Source organism: Macaca fascicularis, chromosome 1, assembly GCF_037993035.2.
Source record: "Macaca fascicularis isolate 582-1 chromosome 1, T2T-MFA8v1.1".
Classification (NCBI taxonomy): Eukaryota; Metazoa; Chordata; class Mammalia; order Primates; family Cercopithecidae; genus Macaca; species Macaca fascicularis.
The window spans coordinates 83,296,142-83,323,967 of record NC_088375.1 but is presented as its reverse complement, the minus strand read 5'-3'; the positions used below and the strand labels follow the sequence as shown (position 1 = coordinate 83,323,967).

At 41.4% G+C, this 27,826-nt stretch overlaps 1 protein-coding gene across 6 annotated transcripts; it reads left to right on the top strand.

Moving 5' to 3' along the window:
* The first annotated feature begins 664 nt into the window (after positions 1-664).
* On the top strand, positions 665-27,826 carry LBR (lamin B receptor). Of its 6 annotated transcripts, none has more exons than XM_005540969.5 (14): positions 665-765; positions 4,644-4,822; positions 6,454-6,654; positions 8,630-8,713; positions 8,967-9,156; positions 10,521-10,717; positions 13,383-13,437; positions 16,401-16,592; positions 17,591-17,694; positions 18,580-18,705; positions 22,492-22,660; positions 24,597-24,677; positions 24,771-24,893; positions 25,863-27,826. In XM_005540969.5, the coding sequence occupies exons 2-14, from the start codon at positions 4,658-4,660 to the stop codon at positions 26,021-26,023; spliced, it is 1,848 nt and encodes a 615-aa protein (XP_005541026.1). In that variant the 5' UTR covers positions 665-765; positions 4,644-4,657; the 3' UTR covers positions 26,024-27,826. The 6 variants fall into 6 exon arrangements, 5 of the variants coding, with proteins under 5 accessions (XP_005541026.1, XP_015306025.1, XP_045253658.1 ...); XM_045397723.3 differs by lacking the exon at positions 665-765 and adding an exon at positions 1,164-1,250; XR_012433582.1 differs by lacking the exon at positions 17,591-17,694.

Here is a 27,826-nt window from a genome sequence, read left to right as displayed (position 1 = left end):
CCCCTCCTCCTCGCAGCGTGGGTCGTAGGAGTCCTCGGCCATTCTTCCTCCCCCATCCCGCCGCCGGCCCCAGCATCCGTCCGGGTCCGCTTCTACGCAGGTTCAGCGGCCGCGGAGACAAAAGCGCCCCTGCTCATCTTCGGTGATGCTGCTTGGTCCAGGGGCTTCTGTGGGATTTTAAAACGCTGAGGAGGACACTCACAGTGTTTTACCGAGAAACGCTTTCGAGCTCGGATCTTTGGTGATCACTTTAAGAACGTATTAGTTTTCTTTGTAGCTTAAAAAGAAAAAATCTCGTTCGCCAAGCCACCTGGCACCCCAAACACTCTGCTGCGAGCGCCGGGAGGGAAAGGGCGGGAGCGCGCAGGCTCCGTGGGCTGCGAAGGCGCCTGGGCAGCCTAGATAAGGCAGCAGCAAACGCCAGGCCCCGTACCGCCCCACAAGGCTGAGTTTCCCGGCTTGCAGGCCTCCGCGCGGGGCGGGGCGGGGCGGACGCGCCACTGCGCGCGACCAATCGACAGCGCCGGGGATGATTCAAAAGGCCGAGGAGCCAATGGGAGCCCCGGGCGGCCTCGCCGGAGGGAAGGGAAGGCGAGGGGAGGGGAGAAGCGAGGCGAGGCGGGGCCGGTGCAGCGCGCGCCCGGCTTGCGGGACCGCCGGGCGCGAGAGCGCGGCCGGGCAGCGTCGCGCGCGCGGAACTGCCGCGGGGTTGCTGTGTGACTGTTCTCCCGGAGCCGTCCGTGTTGCCGCCGGAGCCTGGCGCAGGTGAGCGCTTCCATCCCCGTCCTGCTCCCAGCTCCCCGCGGCACGGCCTTCGAGGGGCCCCTGCGGGAGGAGGCCTGAGGTGGGCGCAGCGGCAGGGCCGGGGTCCCTGGGCGCGGGGCCTGGCGCGGCGGCCTTCCCCTCCTCTCCTCGCCTCCTCGTCTCCTCCCCTCCTCGCCCCCTCGCCTCTCCTGGCCCAGTCTGGTGGTCAGGGCGGCGGCGGGCAAGGCTGGAACTCGCCCAAGCCGGGCGCGCTGCGGAAATGCAGCTGCGGGTTTTAAACTGCGGACGTTTCCCTCCATGTTGGCGGCGCGGCGCTGCGGCGGTGGGGAGGGTTCGTGGGCGCCTTTGTCCCGCCCCGCCGCAGCCTGGTTCCCGGCCCCTCCGAGCGCCGGTCTGACAGATGAGCGGGCGGCCCCGCGGTCCTGCAGTAGCGAGGCTGACGGGGCACGGCGGCCTGGCAGGACGGGGAAGGGGCAGCGGCCGAGGTGGGCTTAGATTCGCGCTGCTTGTCACTGGCTTTGAGGGTCGTGGTCTTCGCGGTTTGGTGGTTCTCCGGGCGCACTGCAGGGCTGCTCGCTCCGATGCGTTGAATTCTTTCGCCCGGACAGTCTCAGAAAAACGGGTATTTAGGCGGGTGTGCGTGCTCCTGCTAAAGCACGGTCCTGCTTTTTCACCTTTTTGAAGGTTCAGAAAAATGTTCTCCTAATGACAGCCAGCCTCGCACTGCCAGCAGCCTCAAGGGGCACTTAGTAAGCACTTGCTTGCGGAGGGCTTTGTTGCAGGCGCTTTTCCCGAGTGATTACGGGGCCCGGTCGGGTGTTCGGACGAGGGCGCGGTAGATACCGTGGGGCGCGCGTGGACACCTGCAGCGAGAGGCGCGGCGTCTGGGCAGTGCCAGGGTGGACAGGCCCCCGGGGACCTTGCACATAAACACGTGTAGATCTGTAGTTATGCATTGTAGTAACTGCTGTGTAGGAGAAGATGGAGCTACGGAGAAGAGCAGAGGGATCCTAATTTAGACTAGGCAACAAGTCCAGTTTAAGTTTAGTTTCTCAGGGCTGCCTGGGAAGAGGGAGAACAACGAGCAGGAGGGGAATGATGAGCTGCCCAAGGGTGTTTATAGGGAAGAAGGCGCTTCTGCCTTTACAGCCAGGAAGGTGGCCTTTCTATTGCTTCATGAAGCAAAGGGCGTGGAACAAGGCCCAGGGTTCCTGTTTGCCTTTTGCCTAGTAGGGCTACCGGGGCTCAGGTGTGAAAAGGAAGCTGTCAAACTTCATTCAAGCGTCTTGCTCTATGCCTCGTTTATATGAATTTGGAGAAGTGAAGGAAAGATAGCCGGAGACCCCTGTAATGCTAATGAGTAGAGAACAGCAGCAAAAAATGGTTGTGTTCATAAACAGTAACATATTGGAGCTAGAATATGTGAGGATTGCAGTGCCAGTTGACTCTGAAGTTAGCGGGCATCTGGTTTAATACAGTAAAGCCTGAGGGTCTCCGTGATTTTCCTGTTTATCGCAATGAGGACATTGTGTTCAGTGAACAAAATTTTTCTTTACAAACACACTTGTCTAAAACATCTCTTGTAAGAAAAGCCTGTGTGTATCTTGACTCCTGTAGGTGAGTGCATAGTGACATGCACAAATGTGGGATTTTTTGTGCCATCCTGGCTATTTCACTCCTGTGGGGGAGTATATTAGGATGTGATTGCACTGTATCCTCATGTTTGACAATGGTGTGTGGATCTTGTGTAAAGTGGGGGTGCACATCATATTGCTGGCTTCATCTTTTGGAACATTTACGTTTAAGATAATGATCTTCTAAGAAGAATGCTGGTTCATTTTGTTTTTCAAGCAAATCCTAATTCTTCTTTTAAAAAATTAAGCTTTAGAGACCTAACAGGTATCCACCATATGCGTTAATTTGTTTAACCCAAAATATTTAATTGATAACAAGAATCTTTTTGGCACTGGCCTGCGTTTATATTACACAGACACTGTGTATGTGGTGTGTAAGTGCAATGGAAAGATGCCCGTAAATAAGTTTTTAAGAACACGCAAAAACTGTTCAAGGGTCTTTTAAAACCTCTAGTAGCCCCTGCGTCCTGAAGGGCTTGTATTTTAAAAGTTTATAAAGCGTTGTTTGCAACTTGAGCATCTTCCTGTAGGAAGACATAATTGCCTTCTTTTAACCCTGGCTGACCAGTGTAGGAGAGGTAGTAGTAAGAGTGGTTTGATTTTGGGGGGTCTAGGGAGGGGAAGGGGCTCAAGAGAAGAGAGAGGGAGGGTACATTTCCTTCCTCTTTCTTTGTACTTGGAGGCTCTGAGTTAAATGTTGAAATAGGCAAAGTTGGATGTTGTCACCTTCCGTTTTTATGCCCCTCCTCATGCAGAGGTGTTCACTACCCCCCTGCTCCCTAAGTGCCCCTCAGGTGACTCAGCCAGGCCTGACTTCATCCAGAAAACTTGTGGGCTCCTCCCCACTACTCCAAGCCCAAACCCATTTATTACCCCAGTGATGCCATCTCAGGTAGGTGTAGGGAAGAAAGCTGGCTCTCTTACCTGAGGTGTTAATTGACTGACATCCTCTAATCACCAGGTAACTACTTGTGTTTTCTTTCATCTACCAACCTAGCTGCCATCTCTGTAAACTAGTAGAGCTTGTTAAGTTTTTTCTCAGACGATTAACAGTGAAAAAAGGTGATGCTTAGGAAAGGCCTTCCCCACCCTGCCTCCCCCCTGACCCTCCCACTACTCCCTTGGAGTAGGTAATTCAACTTTCTCCTTAATTCCAGAGTCTTCAAAGGTTCATAAATGTTGCTTTTATTGTATCATCAGCTCTTAACAAGAGCTAGTGAGGAATGTACGTTGATATGCTTGGACAATACATCAGGAAGTGCTTAGTTGGTGAAATGAAGGTGCTTTGGGGGAGAGCTCCTATCTGTGCTACTGGCTGCCCCTTGAACTTGGCCCCAGCTAGTTTATGCGGTACTGAGGAAGGTTGGCAGCCCTGGTTTTGTTGTGTGGAAATATGAATCCGCTGGTCAGCGGATGGAGTGGCATTACTGTCTGGCAGCTGGGAGTACCCAGCTATCAATTGATATTTCAAAAAGGGTGGCAGACAGGCCTCACGTAAGTGGCAGTTCTTGCAGATAGATTGTGGATTCTTGGAGTATTGTGGGACTTTGTGGGCCATGTTTTGAAACAGAGGAAAAGAATCTTATAATTGGGGGTTGATGTCTGCTGTAGACTTGAGAGAGGTGAGCTTGGATGAAGGCAAGGTACACCCTGACTTAGGTGGGTGGTTGGCAGAGTTACTTGGTATGCATTTGTACTTTAGCTGCAAGAGTTGAAAGCTAAATAACCCCCAAATTTATTCATTACAGACTTGGAATTATTTTTCTTACTGTTGGTGGGTTATAGTCATGTTAATCGTACATCCTTGATTTTCCCAGTCTGTTTTATAGTTTACTGTTTTTAATAAAGTCAATTTGTTAAAAATACAATTAAATGCATTTTTAAAGCCATTGTAAGTTGTGATGCAAATTTGCAAATGAGAAAATGTGTCCTTTGTGAGATTGTGCCTCATTTTTTGATTAACAAGAACTATGATCATGTAGGTGGGTAACATTTTACGTAGTGCAAACTTATGGCGCCTATATACATTGTTATAATTAATCTTTAGTGTCACTTACATAGATACCGCGGTGGCTAAATCATCTTCTAAAATGATTCCAAATGAGATTGAATGTAGCCTTTCTGGCCCTAAATCCTGACCAGTCAATTCTGGAAAGTTGCATTTTAGTGATCAGCCTGTGGAAAAAGACAAATACATAAATGTATATGTATTGACTCAAATTTTTTTTCTTTAAAACTATTCAGGCTAATTATAGAAAATGCCAAGTAGGAAATTTGCCGATGGTGAAGTGGTAAGAGGTCGATGGCCTGGGAGTTCACTTTATTATGAAGTAGAAATTCTGAGCCACGACAGCACCTCCCAGCTTTACACTGTAAAGTATAAAGATGGAACAGAGCTTGAATTGAAAGAGAATGATATTAAGGTAAGTGTTCCTTTGGCTTGTCAGAGTATGTTTACCATAAGTGGGAAATAACTCTTAAGTACAGTTTCTAAGCTTAGGATAGTCAGTTCAGCTTGGTTTGGAGGCAGAGGGTTGAGCTCTTGCTTTGGGTCACATACTGTTTTTGACTCTTGGAATGTATGAATGAGGCATAGTGCCTTGTTCTCAAGAAGCTCACACTTATTGGGAAAGACAGCCATTTGCATCTGTTGGTCCCCTGGGTTTACTGCTTTCTGTGCCTGGAGTTTGTTGTGGGTGGTGTTGAGTATATCAAGGGTTAGAGAAGATCCCTGGGCTTCAGGGGAGGCTTTCAGGGGCAGTGACACCTGAGCCAAGTGCTGAGAACAAATAGGAAAAACTCAGCTGATAATGGGGCTGCTTCTGCAGAGAGTGCAGTATGCCAAAGTTGGGGGTCTGGGGACACGGTCAGCTAAGTGCTGGAAGGGAGTGGTAGGGGAGGGCTAAGCAGGAGCCAGGCTGGAGGGGCTTTTATATTCCATGCCCAAGGGTTTGGGCTTCATCCTGAACACCAAGGATTTAATCAGGAGAGTGACATTAATTAGATTCGAGTCTAGCCCAGGGCTTTTCAACCTGTCAGGTGAGTGTCTGGGTTTTAAGATATCTGATCCATAGTATACAAGCATTTATGTAAAATGCCATAAAAATGAATTACTAGAAAAATAAAGACATGCAAAATAAAAGCCTCACAGTTTTACTGTCAGATTCGATAGATGTGAGATTACTTTGTCAAAATGCTATAAACATTTCTATATGCCTCTTTCTTGATTTTGGTACTTGCGCAGATTAGTAACAAGCATTTCTAGGACCCATGGCCGAGGACGACACTTTGAGTGCTCTAGACCAGGAATAAAGCGACAGATAGTAAATATTTTAGGCTTTATGGGAGCAACTCCAGGCAGTATGGAAGGGAGCAGACATTGCAGTGTTCCAATACAACTATGGATACTGAAATTAGAATTTTGGATAATTTTCACGTCAGGAAATACTATTCTTTTGATTTTGTTTGTAATTATTTAAGGATGTAAAAGCCGTTCTTAGTAGGAAGGCCACACAAAAATTGGGGTGAGGGACTTGGCCTGGGGCATAATTTGTCTACATCCCTAGAAGCAACATAAGGAGATTTGGAGTAGGTGGGGACACGGTGAAACAGTTCCCAGTCATCCAAGCCCATGTTTTATTTTCAAGATCTGCTTATGTGTTTTGTTCAGAGTGAAACTGTGGTATTATTTTTTTTTTGTCTGTGTGCTAATTTCTTTTGTCTTATCCTCTTAGTTTTAATCCATGTTAATTATTACCCTTCTTGCATATGGTGTTGGAAATAAGTACAGCTAATTGGTTTAGATTCATTCACTTCATGGAAATACCTTCAAAGAACAAGAATGGAAAGGCTGCATTTGTCTCATGAAAGGTGGATCATTATGAAAGCATTTTCTTCTGGCTTCATCTGATCCATTCTTAGATCCTAAGATTTCCCATGATGATTTTAGAGTTAATGGTAGCAGTTCTTGCCTTTGTTATCCTCTTCTAGTTTGGGTCTGTCTGTATGTGTTATGATTTGTGGTAAAGCTCTTTGCCTTCTTCTCCCTTTCTAGCCTTTAACTTCCTTTAGGCAAAGGAAAGGTGGCTCAACTTCCAGTTCCCCTTCCAGACGCCGAGGGAGTCGATCAAGGTCACGCTCCAGATCCCCTGGTCGACCACCTAAAAGTGCCCGCCGATCTGCTTCTGCTTCCCACCAGGCCAACATTAAGGAAGCAAGGAGGGAAGTGGAAGTTAAATTGACTCCGCTGATTCTGGTACTTGTGTTTATCCTTATACAGCCTTTTGTCTTCTCCTTTATGTATGTATTTACTCGAATTACTTGCAGTTAATAATATTAAAATGTCAGTGAAGTATCAAATCTAAGGTGATGACTTTGGAAGATTTCATAAAAAACAAATGTTTGGAATAGAAAGTTTTAAATATCAATGGAAAAGAATGTCCTTCAGTTACCAGAAATGCTGTTTAATATTTTAGTTTTTAAAAAAGCAGTGTTCAAATTTGAAATAGATGGAGCTTGTAGATTGAACTGAGTAAGGTTTTTACAATGTATGAAAGTTCATATCGTGTATGAAATGGTAAGACAAAACCCGTATTACAGAAACATTCTTACTCTTAGCATCATTATACTTGATCACTTTACCTAGTCAAAGATGATGATTTTAGTGGAATTACTTTTAAGGTGTAAGCTTTGAAATATGAGGGTGCATGGAGCCTGTAAATCTTGTCCAAAGAGTATTTAGATAGTAGACGAAAGAGAAAATATTTTAAGTAAAAAGAATAAAAGTAATCTTCTATTCACTTAATGTTAACCCCTTTTCTGGATAGAATGCACACAGACTTTTAATAAACTTTAAAAGCTGGATTATGTACATACTGTTCTGTAGTCAACTTTAAGAGATTTTAAAATATTGGGGATAACCTTTCAGAGCATATTTTTCTACATCATTTTTGTATTCTATAGTTATGGATATATGGTAAATTGTATAGATGTAACTTAATCGTTAAAGTCAGCTCCCTCATTGATAGACATTTAGTGTTTTTCCTTCCATATTTTCACTATTACAAACAAGTATTTTTATATAATATCTGATTATTTCCTTAGGTGCAAGTGGAACTGCTAGGTCAGCTATATGGTGCAGATCTGAGGCTTTTAATACATATTGCCAGATTGCGTCAAGAACGTTTATAGTAGTATCAGTGTATGAATGCCCAGTTTCTCATTCTGAGTATTATAATTTTTTTTTTTTTTTTTTTTTGGGCGAATGTGGCTGTCAGACATTTTCAACTTACTGTTCTAACTTACATTTTGAATTTGAACATTTTAACTATTAGTGGCTCTCTTTACTACCCAGGGACTCCAGGAACAGATGCTGTTAATATTTAAAATATTAAAATGACTGCTGTATTTTTATAGTGTAATCTTATGGTCCTGGTGTCACAAGAACAACAGACTGGCTTTGCTTCTTACTAGTAGAGCCTTGAGCCTACTGTGTATTGCACAAGTACCCACTATTTCTTAATTTTCCGTTGTTGGCTGTTTCGGAGCAGTGAATGTCTTTTTGAATGTCTTTTGTTTTTTATCCAGTTAATGAACTAATTTACCAATTTTTACTTTATCTGCCTTTCGTAGCAAATACCCATATAGTCTATCAATGAAATTATAACATTCAGTCTAATTACATGAAAGATGAAAGATTTTTTTATTTTTTTGAGGCAAAGTTTCATTCTTGTTGCCCAGGCTGGAGTGCAATGGTGCAGTCTTGGCTCACTGCAACCTCTGTCTCTGGGTTCCAGAGATTTTCCTGCCTCAGCCTCCCTAGTAGCTGGAATTACAGGTGCCTGCCACCATGCGTGGCTAATGTTTTTATATTTTTATTAGAGACGGTTTCACCATGTTGGCCAGGTTGGTCTTGAACTCCTGACCTCAGGTGATCTACCCGCCTGGGCCTCCCAAAGTGCTTGGGATTACAGGTGTGAGCCACTGTGCCGGCCAGATAAAATATTTTATGTAGAAATCTACATTATAAGATCCAGTATTTCAGAGACTGGGGAATTCTAGGCAGTTTTATTCCTCTTCATTTTTAACAAAATGAGTGTTAAATTCTTCAGAATTAAGGCTGTGAAAAATCGGTTTTATTGCTTGATTTCAAAATAGTAAGTTTTTACCATCATGTTTCTTTTTAATAAGTTACAGTTCTTTTGATTAAATGTTTATATTCTTCAATTTAGAAGCCATTTGGAAATAGTATCAGCAGATATAACGGGGAGCCCGAGCACACTGAAAGAAATGACGTACCTCATAAAAATACACAGGTGGGAAAGTGTTCACTTTCATCTTGGTTGATTTTTTTTTGGGTTAAAAGTGACTCTCCCTCGAGAAGCACATTGAAAATTATAATATTTTATAACCTGTCCTAAAATTCTGTCCTTAAATTAAGACTGAATATAATTTCACAAATTTATTCTAATTAGTATACAGCTGTACTGAGATGCTGAAATAGTTAATGCAGTAGCATTAGTGGTAATTGTTCACTACAGATATTTAATTTTTAAATTTTTCATTTAGGAAAAATTCAGTTTGTCACAAGAAAGCAGTTACATATCTACACAGTATAGCCTTCGTCCAAGAAGAGAAGAAGTCAAATTAAAAGAAATAGATTCTAAGGAAGAAAAATTCATTGCAAAAGAACTGGCAGTGAGAACTTTTGAAGTGACTCCCATCCGGGCAAAGGATTTGGAGTTTGGAGGAGTACCTGGTAGGCCTCAGAGCTGGGCCCAGAGAGGGCAGGTGGGGTGGGCTAGGGGTGGTTGCCACAAGGTGAATTGGAAAGGCCTCTCTGAAGACATCTGAGGCAGGCAAGGTGGGAATTTGTGGAAGAGTCTTCCAGAGAAGGAGCAGTGGGTGCAAAGGCCTGAGGTGGGGGTATTTTGGGGGGATTATGGAGTAGAAAGGATGCCATTGTAGCTGTGTTTAAAAGTTTTAGCAGTCTGTTCAGAGGATTTGGGCACAGAAGTACAAAGAAGTGATGAAGGTTGATCTGGGAGTTTGTATAGCATAGATGGTTACCTATCAGGGACAGAGAGCTCTGCTGATAATCAGACCTGAGGCGGCAGGGCCTAGCAGCCTGGAAGTCAGCTGCCTGCATAAAATGGGATCCCAAGGCTGCCCTACCTGCTAGGCAGGTTGATTGTAAGGGTCAAAGATCTGAAGTGTGCCGAGTTTTGGAGTTATTAAGTGGGTGGAACTGATGAAATTTTATGAGCTAGTAAAAGAAAAGACTTCTTGTCTGAATGGCTCAAAATCCTGCATGGCTTAATTGCTTTGTATTTTGTTATAACCTTTGGCTAGCTGGTCTATTACAGATACTGTCCAGCATCACTTAAAATCTGCACACATTACATGAACGTGACACTATTTTAATTGTTAGAAACTTAGGAATATAAAGCTTTTTGTTACGATTAGGCTGATAATTTTTAGATATTCTGATCTTCAGTTTGCTGGAGTTTCAACACATTTGCTCCTTAGTGGTTGGAGGTCAAATGTTTTAGAGTTTGGTTTCTGAGGTGGGTGTAGCTATTCAGTGTTGGACCCCTGTTTGTTTGTTTGTTTGTTCTTTTCTTTTTTTTTTTTTAAAACTTCTTTGATGCCCATGGTTGCCTGGCCACCAGAGCTGACAGGTAGAGATGGGAGTTTTTGATGGTACATTAGAAATTGGTTTCAGACAGCTAGCCATATATGAGTTCTGATCTTAAAAAAACTAACATGACAGCACTTTGGGAGGCCAAGATGGGCGGATCATGAGGTCAGGAGATTGAGACCATCCTGGCTAACACGGTGAAACCCTGTCTCTACTAAAAAAAAATACAAAAAACTAGCTGAGCGAGGTGGCAGGCACCTGTAGTCCCAGCTACTCGGGAGGCTGAGGCAGGAGAATGTCGTAAACCCGGGAGGCAGAGCTTGCAGTGAGCTGAGATCCGGCCACTGCACTCCAGCCTGGGCGACAGAGCGAGACTCTGTCTCAAAAAAAAAAAAAAAAAAAAACCCAAAAAACTAACATGATTCTTAAATGAATAAACCAGATTGAAATTTGAGCCTCAAATGTTCATGAATTGTTTGCAGGTGTGTTTCTCATCATGTTTGGCCTGCCTGTGTTCCTCTTCCTGTTGCTGTTGATATGTAAACAGAAAGATCCCAGTCTTCTGAATTTCCCTCCTCCTTTGCCAGCTTTGTATGAGTTATGGGAAACCAGAGTATTTGGGGTCTACCTCCTGTGGTTTTTGATTCAAGTCCTCTTCTACCTACTGCCAATTGGAAAGGTACGTTTATGGTAATTCTGTTTTGTTTTAATAGGATGAGGTCTCGCTATATTGCCCAGGTGGGTCTCCAACTTCTGGGCTCAAGTGATCCTCTTGCCACAGCCTCCTGAGTCACTGGGACCACAGGCGTGTGCCATGCTGCCCAGCCTTACAGTAGTTCAGAGGTTAGAGGCTGTTGTTGGTCAAAACTCCCAAAACTTAGTTCATGAAGCCATTTCTCTTGTGCTGTCTATATAACACTTGCTTATTAAGAGGAGCTTAAAAAAATCTGATTGAGATGTCTTGTGTAACTTTTCAAACCAAATAGAAAAGAATAAGCTGTTTTGCAAAGCAGCCTGACTCTCAGTGGAGATTGCTGTGGAAAAAAAATTCACTCTCAGTATGCGTTATTTCAGATGCAGCCTTTTAAATGATTAATTGATAGGCTGCTGGGCTCGATGGACTTTAGTCTACATCTTTTACTTTAAAAAAGTATGAAAAGTTTCTAATTTTCATCTCTTGTTGTCAAATGTTTCAAACGGTTTCAAATGTTGTCAAATGGTTTCAGATGTTCTTGTTGTCAAGAACATTTTATGTTGTTTTCAGATTCCTGCAATATCTTTAAAATTTGTCTCTCCATTGCTAAGTGTAGTTTTTTCTTCTTTCAGTAGAATCCTTTACTTGGATATATTTAAAGAAACATGAGATTACCTAAGTAATAAATCATTTATTTAAAGATCTTATTCTTAGGGCTTTGCAAGTTTGCCAGTTGTCTGTAAACCAAAGGATCACTTTTACTGGTGAATGCCAGTAATAGGAGGGTAGAGCTGCAGGCTTAATACTGTGGAGTGAGACCATAACTTTAGTGGCCCTAGCAAGGATTTTTGTGATAAAGACCTTCAGTCATTTTTACGTTAAGGCTCTACAGTTAAATTCAGATTCATTCAGGGTAAGGTGATTTCAGAGTATCAAGGAAAGCAGTTTTGTGTTTAAAGTCATATATGTATATACTCATAGACTAAAGTGACTAAAAGCGTATATATTAAAATATATTAATATTATACTGTCATCCCTTGATATCTTTGGGGAGTGGTTCCAGGACCTCCTGTACATACCAAAATCTGAGGATGCTCAAGTCACTGATAAGAAATGGTGTAGTATTTGCATATAACCTGTGTACATCCTCCTTGTATACTTTGTTACCTCTAGGTTACTTACAATACCTAATACAACGTAGGTGCCATGTAAATAGTTACTATACTGTATTAGGGAATAATGACAAGAAAAAGAAGTCTGTACATATTCAGTGCAGATGCAATTTTTTCCCAAATATTTTGGATCTGTGGTTGGTTGAATCCGTCAATGTGGATCTCACGGATATGGAGGGCTGACTGTATATTTGGATCTGTATATTCACAGATTAAAGCCCAACACAGCATTTACTAGACACCTTTAATAGATAAGGATCATCTGAAATTAGCATGTGGGATTTTACTAATCCTGCGATCTCAAACAGCTTTTACATTTCTCCTGGGAGAGGAGGAATACTGGCTAGTGAAATCTGTAGCTAATGATAGGATAAAGTAGGTTAGCCGAGAGCAAATGATACTATATTTATATTTTACAGTTTGAAATGAATTGCTACATTTCTAAATAGTTATTTTGTGGGGTAAAATGTGACTACATGGAGCAAGTGGACTTTTTACTCAGCCAGTTCAGTTGGGTACCATGCTGAATGCTGTGGGTGATGCCGAATGAAGAGAGGAGATGGTTCTGATGCATGATGCATGCTCACAGTCTCTCTCTCTCTTTTTTTTTCTTGAGACAGTGTCTTGCTCTGTCGCCCAGGCTGGCATGCAGTGGCACAATCTGCAACCTCCTCCTCCTGGGCTGAAGTCATCTTCCCACCTCAGACTCCCGAGTAGCTGGGACCACAGGCGCATGCCACCAGGCGTGGCTAATTTTTGTATTTTGTATTTTGGTAGAGAGGGGATTTCACCATGTTGCCCAGGCTTGTCTTCAACTCCTGGACTCAAGTGATCCTCCCACCTTGACCTCTCAAAGTGCTGGGATTACAGGCACGAGTCACCACACCTGGCCTCTCACAATCTCTTATTGCAGATAAAAGAATCACATGAAATGGTTAAATAACTGGCTGGGCAATATATGTATAATATATAGCAGAGCAAGTAAGCATATGAGTACGCGCCATCAAATAGCACTTGGGTCAGAGTAGAGTGGGTCAACAGGGTAGAGCCCAGTTGAAAAGGACCCCACAAATGGAAGACAGTGGAATCATACTGTTACTTTGTAAGTGTTGGGCAGCCATTGGTAGGTGTTTGAGCTAGGGGTCCACTAGATACAAAGGTATTTAAGCCCATTTAGTCTTGAGGTGGTACACAGGAGTGTTGCCGGGAGCGTGGCTGTTGCAGTTGCTGGGTCCTACACTAGGAAGTCATTACTGAATTTGTATTTAAGATAAATTCCTGAAGGTGGAATTGCATCATTAAAAGGCTTGCCACTAGGGTTTTTGAAATATATTACAAAATTTCCCGATTACAAGATATCTTCCTTCTTGGGCGTGTTGAAAATTAAGTGATATTAGAAGATATATATGTGTGTGTATATATATGTATATATGATGGTGATGTGCTTTGTAAATTTGTAAATTTTTTTTTCTTTTAAGGTTGTAGAAGGAACGCCTCTTATTGATGGAAGAAGACTCAAGTATAGATTAAATGGTGATTTTCTTTTTTTAAGACTCAAATTGATGATTTGATAGCTTAAACTTCTAAGTGTTAAACTGTTAAAGCTGATTAGACCAGAGTAGTAAGTGGTAAATTATCTCTTGGTAGTCGGAAGGGCAACTGTTTATACCTGTAGCCAACATGTATAAATTATGCCATGTAAAGTAACATAGCCTCTTAGTCACTCTTGTCCACTCTCCAGTTTTATTTTCTTAGTAGTGTTCATCACTGTTAGAAATCATTGCACTTGTCTAGGATTTTATCACCCTGAGGTGTTACACGGATGCGGGCATCCAGGCCACTCCTGCTGTGTGAGCTGCTCTTGCCCTTGCTCATGTCCTCTGGGCTGTCCCTTGAATATTCGTCACACACTCTTCCTGGGCCTTTGCCTGGAAAACTTACCCCCAAATGTCTGACACCTGCATCTTCACCTCCATCTCGTCTCTGCTGAGAGAAACCTTCAGGTCCTTTTCTCTCCCTTTCTCTGTTTTATTTTTCTGTCTGACATTTATGCCTCTACATATCAGTGTATTTGTCTCTTCATTAGGATCTCTCCACTAGAATGTGGCTTTATGGGCTAGGACTTGGCTGTGTTCGTTGTGACGTGCTTCGTGCCAGGAAAATGGGCACGTAGTGGGTGCTCATTCATATGTGAGGGCTGGATGGATGAGTTGTGAGCTCACTGAGCAGCTCAGTAAATGGGTAGACCTTGCTCCCTCTGGGTCCAGCACCTGGCACTATAAGAGCATATGCTGAGTGCATCAGTCCAGCTTTGCCGTTTGAAGACTTTGGCAAAGTACAGATCTATTTTGTAGTCATCCTTGAATGATTTTCCATTTGACGAGATGGAGTAGAGTGTTTTCCTTTTCTTGAGAATTACATTATATATTTTAATGGTTGAACTTTTTATCCTTTCAATTCTTCATTTTCTAACTTTGGATCTTTGTTTAGAGACGTACCCAGCATCTACTCTGTCTGCAGTCACTCTCCTGGGTTCTAAAAGGGAAGCCAAAGATAGTTTAGACACCTTCTGCCTTTTAGTGCCAGTCACGTGACAAGGCATCTGACCTAGCTCCAGCATCTGACCCCTGGTGGATGCTTAATACTTGTCGTTGGTATTGTTAGACTTTTTGTTGCTTTTACCAAATTCTTTGCTGATGGAGCGAGTTTTAGAACCTTTGGCACCCTCCCTCCCTCTGGTGGTTCACTTGCCACACCAGGGAAGGTGAGTCTGGGGCGAGGTGGGTTGTTGACTTTGCTGCCAGGTCCTTTGATTTCAGTGTTTTGTGTGTTTCTCTGCAGGCACCGATTCTTTTCTAAGTAGTCTTGTGTTACATTTTCACTTCCCTCTGAGGGGTGTGGTACATACAGAGACTGAGCACAGTGCTTGGAGCTCTTGTAGCCAGTGGGGGAGTGGCTGGCCAAGTTGCTTGATCCTTTTTAAAAATGTCCTCATCTAATTACTCGGGTTCAAGTATTGAGGTTTCTTTTCATGAATTTTACCATTATTAACTAAGGAGATTCCTAAGACATTTTGGATGATTATTTTTAATTCACGTGGACTAGAGAGCAAAAGACTGCTTCATCTAACCATTCTTTTTTAAAATATACATTTTATGAAAGGTAAATGAATATCTTTAAAAGTCAGAATTTAAAATTAGAAGTTATTATTTGGAGTATTTGTGGAAAATGTGGATTCAGATCAGTTGAGACAACTATTTTATTTTACAAAAGGTTTGGTTTTAGAATTCTCAAATAAATAACAGCTACTTCTTTTTTGCGTTTGACCATTTATCCTAATGTGATTTGATGACTTTTTAGGAGCACAGCTCTTTCAGGCACTCAGCTCCCTTGAAAGCAAAACTCTTTCTTTTTTTTTCTTTTTTTTTTTTTTTTTGAGACAGAGTCTTGCTCTGTTGCCCAGGCTGGAGTGCAGTGGCGTGATCTTGGCTTACTGCAACCTCTTCCTCCTGGGTTCATGCCATTTTCATGCTCAGCCTCCCGAGTAGCTGGGACTACAGGCGCCTGCCACCATGCCTGGCTAATTTTTTTTGTATTTTTAGTAAAGACAGGGTTTGACCGTGTTAGCCAGGATGGTCTCGATCTCCTGACCTCGTGATCCGCCCGCCTCGGCCTCCCAAAGTGCTGGGATTACAGGCGTGAGCCACCGCGCCCGGCCACAAAACTATTTTTTTAGCCAAAAGGAAAAATTGAATCTCCCAGTGAGCCTTTCTGTGTGGCAGCAGGACTAGCCTGGAACGAGAGTTCTTTGGAACCTCACAGGGTGGGTGCTTTTTAACTTGGCATTGCCCGTGAATGTGCCCACCTGCTGTCCCTACCCCATGGGTACTCACAGTCCCCTGCCTGGCCTCCAGCATTTGTGTTGTGGCGTCTTCTCTGCGGGTGGCATCTTAAGAACTCTGTTCTGGATGGTAGAGTTTAACTAGAATCTTTTGAAACCATTATTGACAAGTTGGTTAAGTATAAATATTTATAATTTTGTAACTACTAACCTAGCTCAGTGCCTGGCCCCTGGTGAGTGCATAATACCCTCCCTTTAGGTAATGGCATTAGACTTTAAAATGTGTGTTTGGCTCAGCTCTGTTAATAATTAGCCATTTGACTTTGTGCCTGAGAGTTTGGATTGTGGGAATTTTCAGGTTGCACTTCTTGTCAGTTTTCCCTTAATTAAAAGCAAATAATGACCATTTGAACTGAAGAAGAATCAATATGTTAAACTATTTGGAAAGTTCTACAAGAGATAATGGTATGTATATTGAAGATTATACCTCAGGACATTGCTTATTTGCATATTTGTGTGTATTTAGTCTGAATAATGATATTAAGACTTTAAAAATGAACATTGTATTGTTTCATAATGGCGTACGTCTCCTGTGAGCCTTGGGTTAACATAAATTTTCCCCTTCCCTTTTTTTTTTTTTTTTTTTTTTTTAAAGGATTCTATGCTTTTATCCTGACATCTGCAGTCATCGGAGCATCTCTCTTCCAGGGCGTAGAGTTTCATTATGTGTACAGTCATTTTCTTCAGTTTGCACTTGGGGCCACTGTTTTTTGTGTGGTCTTGAGTGTGTATCTCTACATGCGCTCTTTGAAAGCACCCCGGAATGACCTGTCGCCTGCCAGCTCTGGTGAGCAGTGATGAATCGCGTGTTGGATGAATGCGTCCCAGAGCCCTCCAGCAGCCATTTCCAGATTTGAGTAGATTGCTTTTTTTCTAACTTCATTTTTTGGGAAATGAAGAGAAGAAAAAATGAAAAGATGAAGAAAAAAGTTAAAGAGATATGAATTTAAAAGAAGAAAATGTTTTTCTTTTTCCTTCATACTTTCTTATTCATTTCTTTTTTTTGCAGTTGCTTGATGACAGTAAGACGTTTAGTAAACTTACAGGCGTTTTGACTTATGACAAATATTATTTCTTTGTCCAAAATAGTAAATACTCTTTAAAAAGCAAAAACAAAACAACAGAGGTTGCTGGCTGGGCGAGGTGGCTCACACCTGTAATCCCAGCACTTTGGGAGGCCAAGGCAGGCAGATCACTTGAGATCAGGAGTTTGAGACCAGCCTGGCCAATATGGTGAAACCGCGTCTCTACTAAAAATACAAAAATCAGCTGGGCGTGGTGGCACATGCCTGTAATGCCAGCTACTCGGGAGGCTTAGGCAGGAGAATCACTTGAGCATGGGAGGCGGACGTTGCAGTGAGCTGAGACTGTGGCACTGCACTCTAGCCTGGGCCACAGAGCGAGGCTCCATCTCAAAACAAAAGACAAAAGAAACGAGAGGTTACAAATTGGTTGATGCTGAGCTAAAGTATTTAAAAAAATGTCGCCTATCTAAAAAAATTGTGAGTGTAAAGTCCTTTGGGGGGCCCCCATGATTTTGGTTGTTTTTTAAGAAACCTGGGGTATCTGGGTCCCCGGCTCCCCAAAGGCTGTAGTAACTGCCCTTTCAGTTGGGCAGGCGTCTCCCCTAGTCTGTGCCGTCCTGTCTACCTGTCATCACCAGAGCTCTGCTCAGGCACTTGCAGGCAGTTGAATTGTGAGCCTGGATAGTGGGCAGCAGTGCAGTTTTAAAGCCTCCTGACTGGGTTTGGAACACTGTTTGGGTAAACACTTTTCCCTTCTCAGGAAATGCTGTCTATGATTTCTTCATTGGCCGTGAATTAAACCCTCGAATTGGTACTTTTGATCTCAAATACTTTTGTGAATTGCGCCCCGGATTGATTGGATGGGTATGTCTTTTTTTTTTTTCTTTCTAAATTTCAATTCAATAGGTCTAATTAATTGCTAGAAAGAAATGTAGACCATTTAAAAATAAGCAGTGGGTGGTATATTTTTAGGGATAATTATGGCTTTCCATAAATCTATCAAAATATTTTCTTGTAAATATTTTCCAGAGGTTTAAGATATGACAAATTAAGTATCTTTTCTTTGCTTTATTATCAGTTTATATTTATATAGGAAAGTGATAGTGTGGATGCATTTTCCTCTTTTTTAAAACCTTATTTTTACCTAGTTTTAGGCTTGGAGTTGCAGATATATAGCAAAGAGTTCCCTTCCACCCTTCACTCTATTTCTCACAACGTTAACCTCGGAGGAAACCAGTGTGTAATGATGAAGAACTGCAGATTAACATAGCGACAGCATTAGTTACCGAGTTTGCAGGCCTCAGTCGAGTTCACCAGTCTTTCCGCTGTTGTCCTTTTTCTGTTCCAGGAACCTCGACAGGACTCTACGATGCATTTGGTTGTTATTTCTTCTGAGTCTTTTCTAGTCTAATAGTTGTTTAGGCTTTCCTTGTCTCTCATGACCTTGATACTTTTTGGAAAGTACTGGTTGGTTATTTTGTAAGAGTGTCCCTCAGTTTGGGTCATTCCAGTGTTCTCTTTGATTGGGGTGAAGTTATGCACTGTGACAGGAACACAGAAATGATAACTGTGTCCTCAGTGCATTGGGTCCAGGGGCCCATGGTGCTGAGATGTCTTATTCCCGGTGGCAGGTAGGTGTTAAGGTGGCATCTGCCAGGTGTCTCAGCTGTGAAGCTCACTCATGCCTTTGTAGTGCTAAGATCCCTGGGGAGGTGCTTTGAGGCTATATACTTTCCCCTTTTATTTCAGGTGGTTATTAACTTGGTGATGCTTTTGGCTGAAATGAAAATACAAGACCGTGCTATTCCATCCTTGGCCATGATTTTGGTTAATAGTTTCCAGCTTCTCTATGTGGTGGACGCTCTCTGGAATGAGGTAATTACTTTTAAGAGCCGAGGCCTTGGAGTCAGATGGCTTTGAGTGGGTGAGTGACCTGTCAGAGCGTCGGCTTCTTGCACACAAAGTGAGGGGAGCACGGCCTGCCTCCAAGGCTGCTTGTGAGGACGATGAGGCCATCCATGCGAAGCTGAGGAGGGAGCGCTGACAGGTGGGAAGTTTCTAGGCATTTGGGAGTGCTTTGGTGTTTATCAGCTGATCTTGTGTTTAAAAGTAATATTCTCAATATAAGATTGGTGGATCTTGGGTTTGTTTTTGTGGGCGGTGGTAATTATGGTATCACATGAAAATGGATGGATTATTACCAAATTAGTATGGTGTTTCTTGGATTGTCAAGAGTCACCTGGTTTTTAAATAATGGGGGAGGTGTTTTATTGTTAGTATTTTAAAATACAAAGACTAGCTCTAATTAGATGAACGTAAAATCAGAAATCAAGATGCATTGAGGAAGCCAGTTGAAATAAGGCTAAGTTTTCATCTCGTGTCTTTTTTCGTACATTGATTAGTCTTTCTGCTAGTTGAAGACTGGTAAATGTTTTGTTTGTTTTCTGTGTCTCAACCAGCATATTCCTTTAAAAATTTTTTTCTTCCTCAGGCTTATTTTACAAGTATTTTATCATATTTACTGTTATCTTTGTAATCATCTCCAAATTCCACGTCTAGTTTTCTTTCCATATTAAAAACAAATCTGGCAGCTGTACATCATAAAGTTCCAAAACAAGTTTTAATGACAGTGTGTTGAGACAGTCTGCTGACATTTTGAGAGAAGACCTTTTCTCTTTGAGCCTGGAACATTAAAAAAAAAAGTGTATTATTTGGCCCATCATTACTATATATCTCCCCCACCCCTGCCGGCTGGTCTTTAATTGTGGCCTTCTATGCAAAATTGCAGAGAATATTGAGTCAGAACAACTTCGCAAGTTTGATATTGGTGTTTGATGATCTTCTTGTTATTTAGGAAGATTAGGGCCACTTTGAGGTAAACCTCAATTACAAGTGGTGGGATTAGTGCTATCCGCTAATTACGGGTTCCTGTTGCCCTCCTACCACTTCACAGACCCTGGCTCAGAGCCTGGGAAGCTGTGAAGGTGGTGATAGCACTTCAAATTGACTTTAAAAATTCCAAGTCGATCCAAAATTAAACATGTTTTTGAAATTAAAAAACAACTCTTTTGTAAATGCACTTACTATTACCAGTGTAGCTTTGTTTGCTGTTATAGAATGAATCGCCAAAAGAGCGTATAGGTAACAGTTTGCAAATCAAATGATATTTCACTGTTTTGCTCACCTCAGGCTTCTTTAAAACTTCCTTTCTAGTAGTTTTCCATTGATAAGTGATCATTTCGTCTGGTTTCATCTGTTAATAGCTTTCTGCCATGTTGTGGTCTTCACTTTTTAATTGGCTTAGAAGTTCATATTTTCTATAGATTTAGCCAAACACTGACCTCTGTTAAAAGAAAATTTTTTTGCATTTTAAGGCAAAATTAACATAGCCCAGGGGTAGAAGACTAGAGTTAGGAAATTGTTTTCTGTCTGTTCTCAGTATCTCAGCCAGATGATGATAATCTTCTTGAGGAAGTATTGTATTTTATGATTTCTGTAGCATTCTGGCATACCACTGGGCAATTAGCAGATGCTTAATAACTTTTTTGTTAGGTCACTTGATAGAAATTCCTCGTATTCACGAATGTGCTATACCTTAAGAAAATGGAGACTACCAGTTTAAATATGTATGACCCTTTCTCTGAGTCCAGCCTGTGAAAACCTTGGGGCTCAGGAGCTGGTGGGGCTAAGGTCCTCCCCCTGACCTGGCACTGGGTGCTTACCCTTTGCCCTCTCACTGCTACTCACCACACCTGCTTTTATCTGCTCCCTCCGTTTTGTCACCTTTATCCTCTTTTGGACCAGGAATCAGATCACAGGCCTTGAGAGAGAAGAATAAGAAGACACTCTCGGGGACAGAAAGTTAAAACACCATGTATCCTCACTTACATGTGAGAGCTAAAAAAGTTGATGTCATAGAAGTACAAAGTAGAACAGAGGATGTGGGAAGGTGGGAAGGGTAGGGAGAAGGGAAAGATAGGGAGGGAGAGGTTTGCTAAAGGATATAAAATTACCACTTGATAAGAGGAGTAAGTTCTAAGTTCTAGTATTCTGTACTGCTGTAGGATGACTATAGTTAACAGTGATACATAGTTGCAAATAGCTAGAAGGATATTGAATATTCCTAACACAAAGAAATAGTGTGTTTGAGATGATGGATATGCTAATTATCCGGATTGGATTACTATATATTACATGTATGGCAGCATCACTGTGTACCCCATAAATATGTACAATTATTACATGTCAATTTTTTTTAAAGAGAATAAAGAACTCTGGTAACTAAAGAGTATAAGCCTAAGGAGGTAGATTTTGTGGGATTGGTGTTTCTGTTCCATATGACATCTGTTTTTCTGTTCCATGGCCTATTTGCTTTCTTTTCTGGAAAAAATCCTATTTGGAGGTACCACTCTTTTTCTTTAACCTAGAACTTTGGTTCTCCAACAGAGCTTATACTGGCTAATTTTTCTTTTTCTTTTCTTTCTTTCTTTCTTTTTTTGTTTTTTTTTTGGAGACAGAGTCTTACTCTGTCGTCCAGGCTGAAGTGCAGTGATGCAATCTCAGCTCACCACAACCTCCACCTCCTGGGTTCAAGTGATTCTCCTGCCTCAGCCTCCTGAGTAGCTGGGACTACATGTGCCCGCCACCATGCTTGGCTAATTTTTTTTTTTTTTTTTGTATTTTTAGTAGAGACGGGGTTTCACTATGTTGGCCAGTTTGGTCTCGAACTCTTGACCTTGTGATCCACCCGCCTCAGCCTCCCAAAGTGCTGGGATTACAGGTGTGAGCCACCGCGCCCGGCCTATACTGGCTAATTTTTCAACATCAGTGGTCTGTAGTGAGGTTCCAGGTAGTTTGGAGATTCCCTCAGGCCAGACCTTCAGAGTGTTGACCTTGGCGGTATGTCTGTATTCTAGAGTCTGGCCTGCCCCTTATCCTGGTCCAGAGGCGAACTGGCTCACGCTAAGCAAATCACCAGGGAGTAATGCACTTTTATTAATTTGCATGAGAAGTGAAGCTGTCAGTTCACCATGTTGCCAGGCAGCTTAATTTCTTCTGTGGAAAATCTACATGAAAAGCCAGATTATGATCAGAAATTAGATTGGTGCATGTGGAACTGAAACAAAAAGAGTTGGTGATCATATTCCTTCAGCAAACATATTTTGAACACTTCTCTCCATGGCGGACACTGTGCTAGTTACTGGGGTCGCAAAGGTAAAAACACACAACCTCTGTCTTTTAGAGGCTTTTAGTATAGTGGAGAGTGACTAGACAAGTACAGTAACCCAATTGCTGTAGCCTACTGGTGGGTGGTGACATCTGAGAAGTGCCCAGGTCTGAGCCCTACTGGTGGGTGGTGACATCTGAGAAGTGCCCAGGTTGGAGGAGGGGTTGCCAGCAGAGGGGAGGGCCTGGGCATGGGAAATGCTTTAGAGATCTGTTATCTTGGGAACATGAGCGAGAGGCTAGCGTGACAGGAGAATGTGATGGCAGAAAGACCTAGCAGGCCAGGGGAACCAAATCTCTCTCCCCTTTAACAAAAAAATGTTGGTTGTGGACCTGCCCATAGCACTTTATACATTTGCCTGTAAACTAGTACTTTATTTGAATACTTTAAACATAGAAGCTCTTTCTCCCTTTCCCCTGTCTGTATCCTTATAGGAAGCGTTGTTGACGACCATGGACATCATCCATGATGGATTTGGATTCATGCTGGCTTTTGGAGATTTGGTGTGGGTTCCGTTTATTTACAGCTTCCAAGCCTTTTACTTAGTTAGTCATCCAAATGAAGTGTCTTGGCCAATGGCATCTCTAATTATTGTTCTGAAACGTGAGTATTAATTTTAGTCTCAGTTTATTAAATATTATGTACTGAGGCTTTTATGCTCTGATGTCTACATATTTGAAACATGCCATTTTGAATGGTCAGCATTAGCTCAATTCGAAGCCATTTATGATGAGTAATAAAAAGTCTGCATTTTGCAAAGAGAATGGATGGTTCGTACCTGGGTTCTCAGTAGTACTTGAAACAGATTATTTTAAATGAACCACCTTGCTTTTAAATTTAATAAATTTAAGTTGGTTAAATTTGTTTTTAGTAACCTTACGTTTTTTCTCTTGAGTGCCTGCTTTTTCTGGTAGGCATCTTATAAAGAAGATTGATTTTGCCTTCATAGAGCTCGCGTTCTAGCAGGAGAAATAAGACATGAGTGAGCACCAAGAGGGGCTTAGATGACGGGTGTTTAAGGTAGAGACTTCTCTCTGGGGAGCTTTAGTGTGAACTTATTGGAGGATATGGTGTTTGATTTGAGTTTTAGAGGGTAAAATGGGATGGAGAGATCCAAAAGTCAGGCACTGGAACAGCTCAGCAAGGGTGTATGGTGGGGAAGTGTGAGATGAGGTTGGGAAAGACGGAGAAGTCCAGTTTGGCTGCAGCTGCAGTTCACCAGGGTCAGTCATGTATTTTACTTCAGGATGAATTTTCTTTGTCCTTACCCTGTTCCTTAAACCCTTAAACACTTGTACTAGAGGTTGGGCAGGGAAAATTAGCAGTGAACTTCAAATATAGATAGTTTTGCTACACTAGTTAGTATCTGTGGTAGAAGAAGAAATTCAAACCATTGGTTAAAATTAAGATTTATTTTCACCAGTGATTTGGTTGTCCATGTCCATTTTATGATTCAAGACAGTATATTTTATAGTTCAGCTAAAAATGGGGGATGTCTTAGTCTGTTTTGTGCTGCTCAAACAGAATAGCTGAGACTGGGTAATTTGTCATGAAATTTATTTGGCTCATGGTTCTGGAGGCCAGAAGTCAGAGAGCATGGTGCTGGAATCTGGCAAGACCCCTTCTGCTGCAGCATCCCGGGGTGGAAGGTGGAAGGACAAGAGAGAGGGAGGGAGGGTAGGAGAGAGTGAGGAAGAGCAAGAGAGGCTGAACATACTTTTATAACAAACCCACTCGAGATACTGAGCCCACTCCTGTGATAGCGACATTAATCTGTCCATAAGGGCAGAACCCTCATGACCTAACCATCTCTTGAAGGTGCTACTGTCAACTCTGTTGCATTGAGGATTAAGTTTCCAACACGTGTACTTTGGAGGACACATTCAAACCAAAGCAGGAAGTGAGGTTATTCTCTTACTAGTTTATTGAGGATCGACTAGATAATAGTTAAATGTCATTGATACATTGATTTTTGACATTCTGAAATTTGGATAAAATTAGGAACTTGTAGACTTACAATGGGATTCAGCATGTATTTAAAGTTCAGGATGTTCTGGTGCTGATTCTAAGCTAGTGGTTGATTAATAAAATGTTTGTGCCATGGCCAGTAGGTATCATAACTAACAGATGATATAGCCTGTAATTTTGATTATACCGAACTCTAGTATTGATTTTATTGTAATGTAGGCTGTCTTAGATTTTATCTCTTTCATGGATGTAACTATATTTGTTTTGACTTCAGAGTGTTCCCTAGGTGGATGATTAAAGTAGTGTGATAGATTTTGGAAGGGTTACCATCTTTTTACATAGTGAGATTTAGAGTTTTTGAGTTGTTCTTAAGAATCAGGCCAGGTGTGGTGGCTCATGCCTGTAATCCCAGCATTTTGGAAGGCTGAAGCAGGAGGATCTCTTGAGCCTAGGAGTCTGCTTTGGAAATTTCCTCAGAGCATAGAGATAATTTTTAAGAGAAATTACAGATGCTATTAAGCATTAGAGTATAACTAAGTTATTAACATAGGAAAATATTTTAAAATTGCAGTTTGTGGTTATGTAATCTTCCGTGGTGCAAATTCTCAGAAAAATGCATTCCGGAAAAATCCCAGTGATCCAAAGCTTGCACGTAAGTATTGATTTATGTTTATATTATATATATTACGTGAAGGTTTTCTTTTTGTCTCGACATCATTAAAAATGTACTTTTATTTTTATATAGATTTAAAAACCATTCATACTTCAACGGGAAAAAATCTTCTAGTTTCTGGATGGTGGGGCTTTGTTCGCCACCCCAATTACTTGGGTGATCTCATCATGGCCTTGGCGTGGTCCCTTCCATGTGGTAAGCATTTCAGAAGAGTGCTAGTTTGACCCTTTTAGCCACTGGAAAGATGTGTGTGTGTGTCCTTTGTGTGGGCCAGTGTGGCCAAGGTGGGTGTGAGTCTTTTTGTCGCCCTTTTCTACTGTGAGGTTGGCCTCTGTAGAAGCTCTTCTGGCTTCTGAGGGGAATTGGGAATTCACAGAGCCTGAAGTTTTACTTTAAGCCTAAAAGCAAAATTTTAAGTTTTCAATTGTGCCTGATAGCTTTTTTCTAAGTAGAATATATAGAAATTAATTCAGCTTCTTAGTTCATGATTCGGTGTACATAGATTGGGAAAAACTGGTTTTTAAGAAGAGAAGGAGATTGTTTTCTTTTTGTGTGTCTGGCCTCATGGGGAGCTGGGGAAGCAGGGGAGCAGGGGGAGCTGTGGGAGCTGGAGGTGCTTGGAGAGCTGGGGTATCAGGGGGAGCTGGAGGTACTGGTGGAGCTGGGGGATTTGGGGGAACTGAGGGAACAGGGGGATCTTGGGAAGCTGGGGGACCTCGGGGAGTTGGTGGAGCTGGGGGAGTTGGTGGAGCTGGGGGAGCTGGGGGAGCAGGGGGATCCAGGGGAGCTGGTGGAGGTTGGGGAGCTGGCCCATGCCTGCTACCTGTTTGGTGGCCTGGCCTGTAGTGGAGGACAGCAGTTTTTCTCTTCGCTGGGGGAAGAAGGGTGAGAAATGGAGAGATTTGTATTAACTATGAGGACAGATGTTTTGATTGTGATGGATTGTTAGAATGGATTCACCAGTCTTTGAGTAGCTTCTAATTTAGATACGACCTTCTGCCACTTCCCAGTGGGATTTTACAGACTGGTTTAATTGTTCTCCTCATTATTAGAGAAAATGAAGTACCTTATGGTTCATTTTTAGAGAATTTGGGGAAAAGCAGGAAAAAATACGTTGTAGTGATAATAAAAATATCTAATACTATGTACCGTTATTATCCACAGGTTTTAACCACATTCTGCCTTATTTCTATGTGATTTATTTCACCATGTTGCTTGTCCACCGAGAAGCTCGTGACGAGTACCACTGTAAAAAGAAATATGGCGTGGCTTGGGAAAAGTACTGTCAGCGTGTGCCCTACCGTATATTTCCATACATCTACTAATGCTCTTCTGGCTTATCTACAAAATACTCCTGCAATTCCAGCTGCCATTTGCAAAAACGAGGAAAAAATCCCAAACTTTCTTTTGTTGCACTGACAGGATCTGTAAATTTTTTTTTCTTTTTGAACCAGGACTATAGAGCCAAGTAGTTGATCTTTTAATATAGCTGTGTTTACTTTTATTAAATTATAATTAACATAGGAAAAATACAAGTAAGGATGTGAGAATTTGCATTTTAATGGGAAATTTTCAACCCTTAAAAATCTGAAAACAGAAGACAGTCTTAATATAAATGTACTGTGAAGAATACTATTGATGTTTATGGTTTCTGATTACTTTTCAAATTTTGATGTTTTTTGGCCAGTTGGCTTTTCTTAAATGAAAACACTGTTCCATTTAAAGTACATTTATGTTTTATTCAGTAAGAAAATAGAATTTTCGTTTGTTTTTCTTTAAATCCTTTGCTAGTTATATAATTTGAAAGCAAAAAGAAGGGCCTGTATTAAATGCTGAAAGTGCAGAGCGATGAGATTATTAGCAGACACTGTTTAAGGGAGACCATTTGTAGCAGTTGGCTTAACCTCAGCTTCTAAAACTACATTTGAAAATGTAAATACATAGCTTAGTTTTATGTAATATATGGTGACTTCAGATTTTTTTGTACAGTATTTTGAATGTGAGATGATTGTCAGGACTGTCTTTTTAACAAAACATTTTCAGTATTTTAAATAAAGTTTTGTAAAGTAATGTGAATTAAAAATTTTGGAACAATTAGAATTCATTCACTATTGTATAGAAGATGCTGTTAAAACATAGGAAGGGTATTTTTCTTGATCCAAAGTTTGTGAATTTGGCTTTGCTACCTCAATTGCAGGTGTTTGTTTGCCTTTATAAACTGTTGCAAATAGAAAAAAAATAGAATAAGTATATATTTTTGGAGTAACATCAATATTTAAACATTTTTACACAGATTGGTGTTTGAAAATTTGCCATGTCAGGCTAGTATTTTTATATATTTTTGACTTTTTAAAAGTTCATCAGTGTTTTTGCTACTGTTAAGCTCATGCAGTTTATACTGTATTTTTTATATATCCTTTATATTTACAAAACTTTACTCCCTGTAAAGGAGTGCTATCTTAAAAACAACTTAAGGGGTTAAAGTCGTTTCTTTTAGTTTAATAGATGTGCATAAGGTAGCTTTAGCAATTAAATTCTAGTGAAGTTGATATAGTCTCATTTTTAATTGTCCTATAATGGAACAGTAGCAAATTCACTAAACTTTTGTGTTCAAAGTTAAATTGTTCTTAGTACTTTAAATGTAGGGGAATGTAATAAACATAGTGTGTATGTTTGGGTTTTAATTACACATTTTATATATGAGCCATTTAGATATGCAGTGTTAATTCTACACTGCATGAAGTGTATGTAACTTAGCTTATGTTAATGCAATCATGAAGTTGGTTTGCTCTAGCATCCTGTAGTCTTTAAACATTCTTTTAGCGAAATTGTCATTGTTTTATCAGTGCTAATGTGTGCAAGCAGTTTTTTTATTTTGCTTTTATCCTGGCATCAGAAAGTGGTGTCCCAGCGTTTTCTGTACTAGATTGCACCAAGGAAGCTTTTGGGGAGGAAGGAAGGACATTAAATTCTTTCCCTGGTAATGAAAAGAGCGCGTTATCAATACAGTGCTGCAATTTCTGGATATCAGCTACAATTTGTTTTTAATTTTGTTTTTAACATGTTTATTTGGCAAATTTTATAATGAAGTTTTAAGTTGAAAATAAAATGTAGCAACATTTTGATCA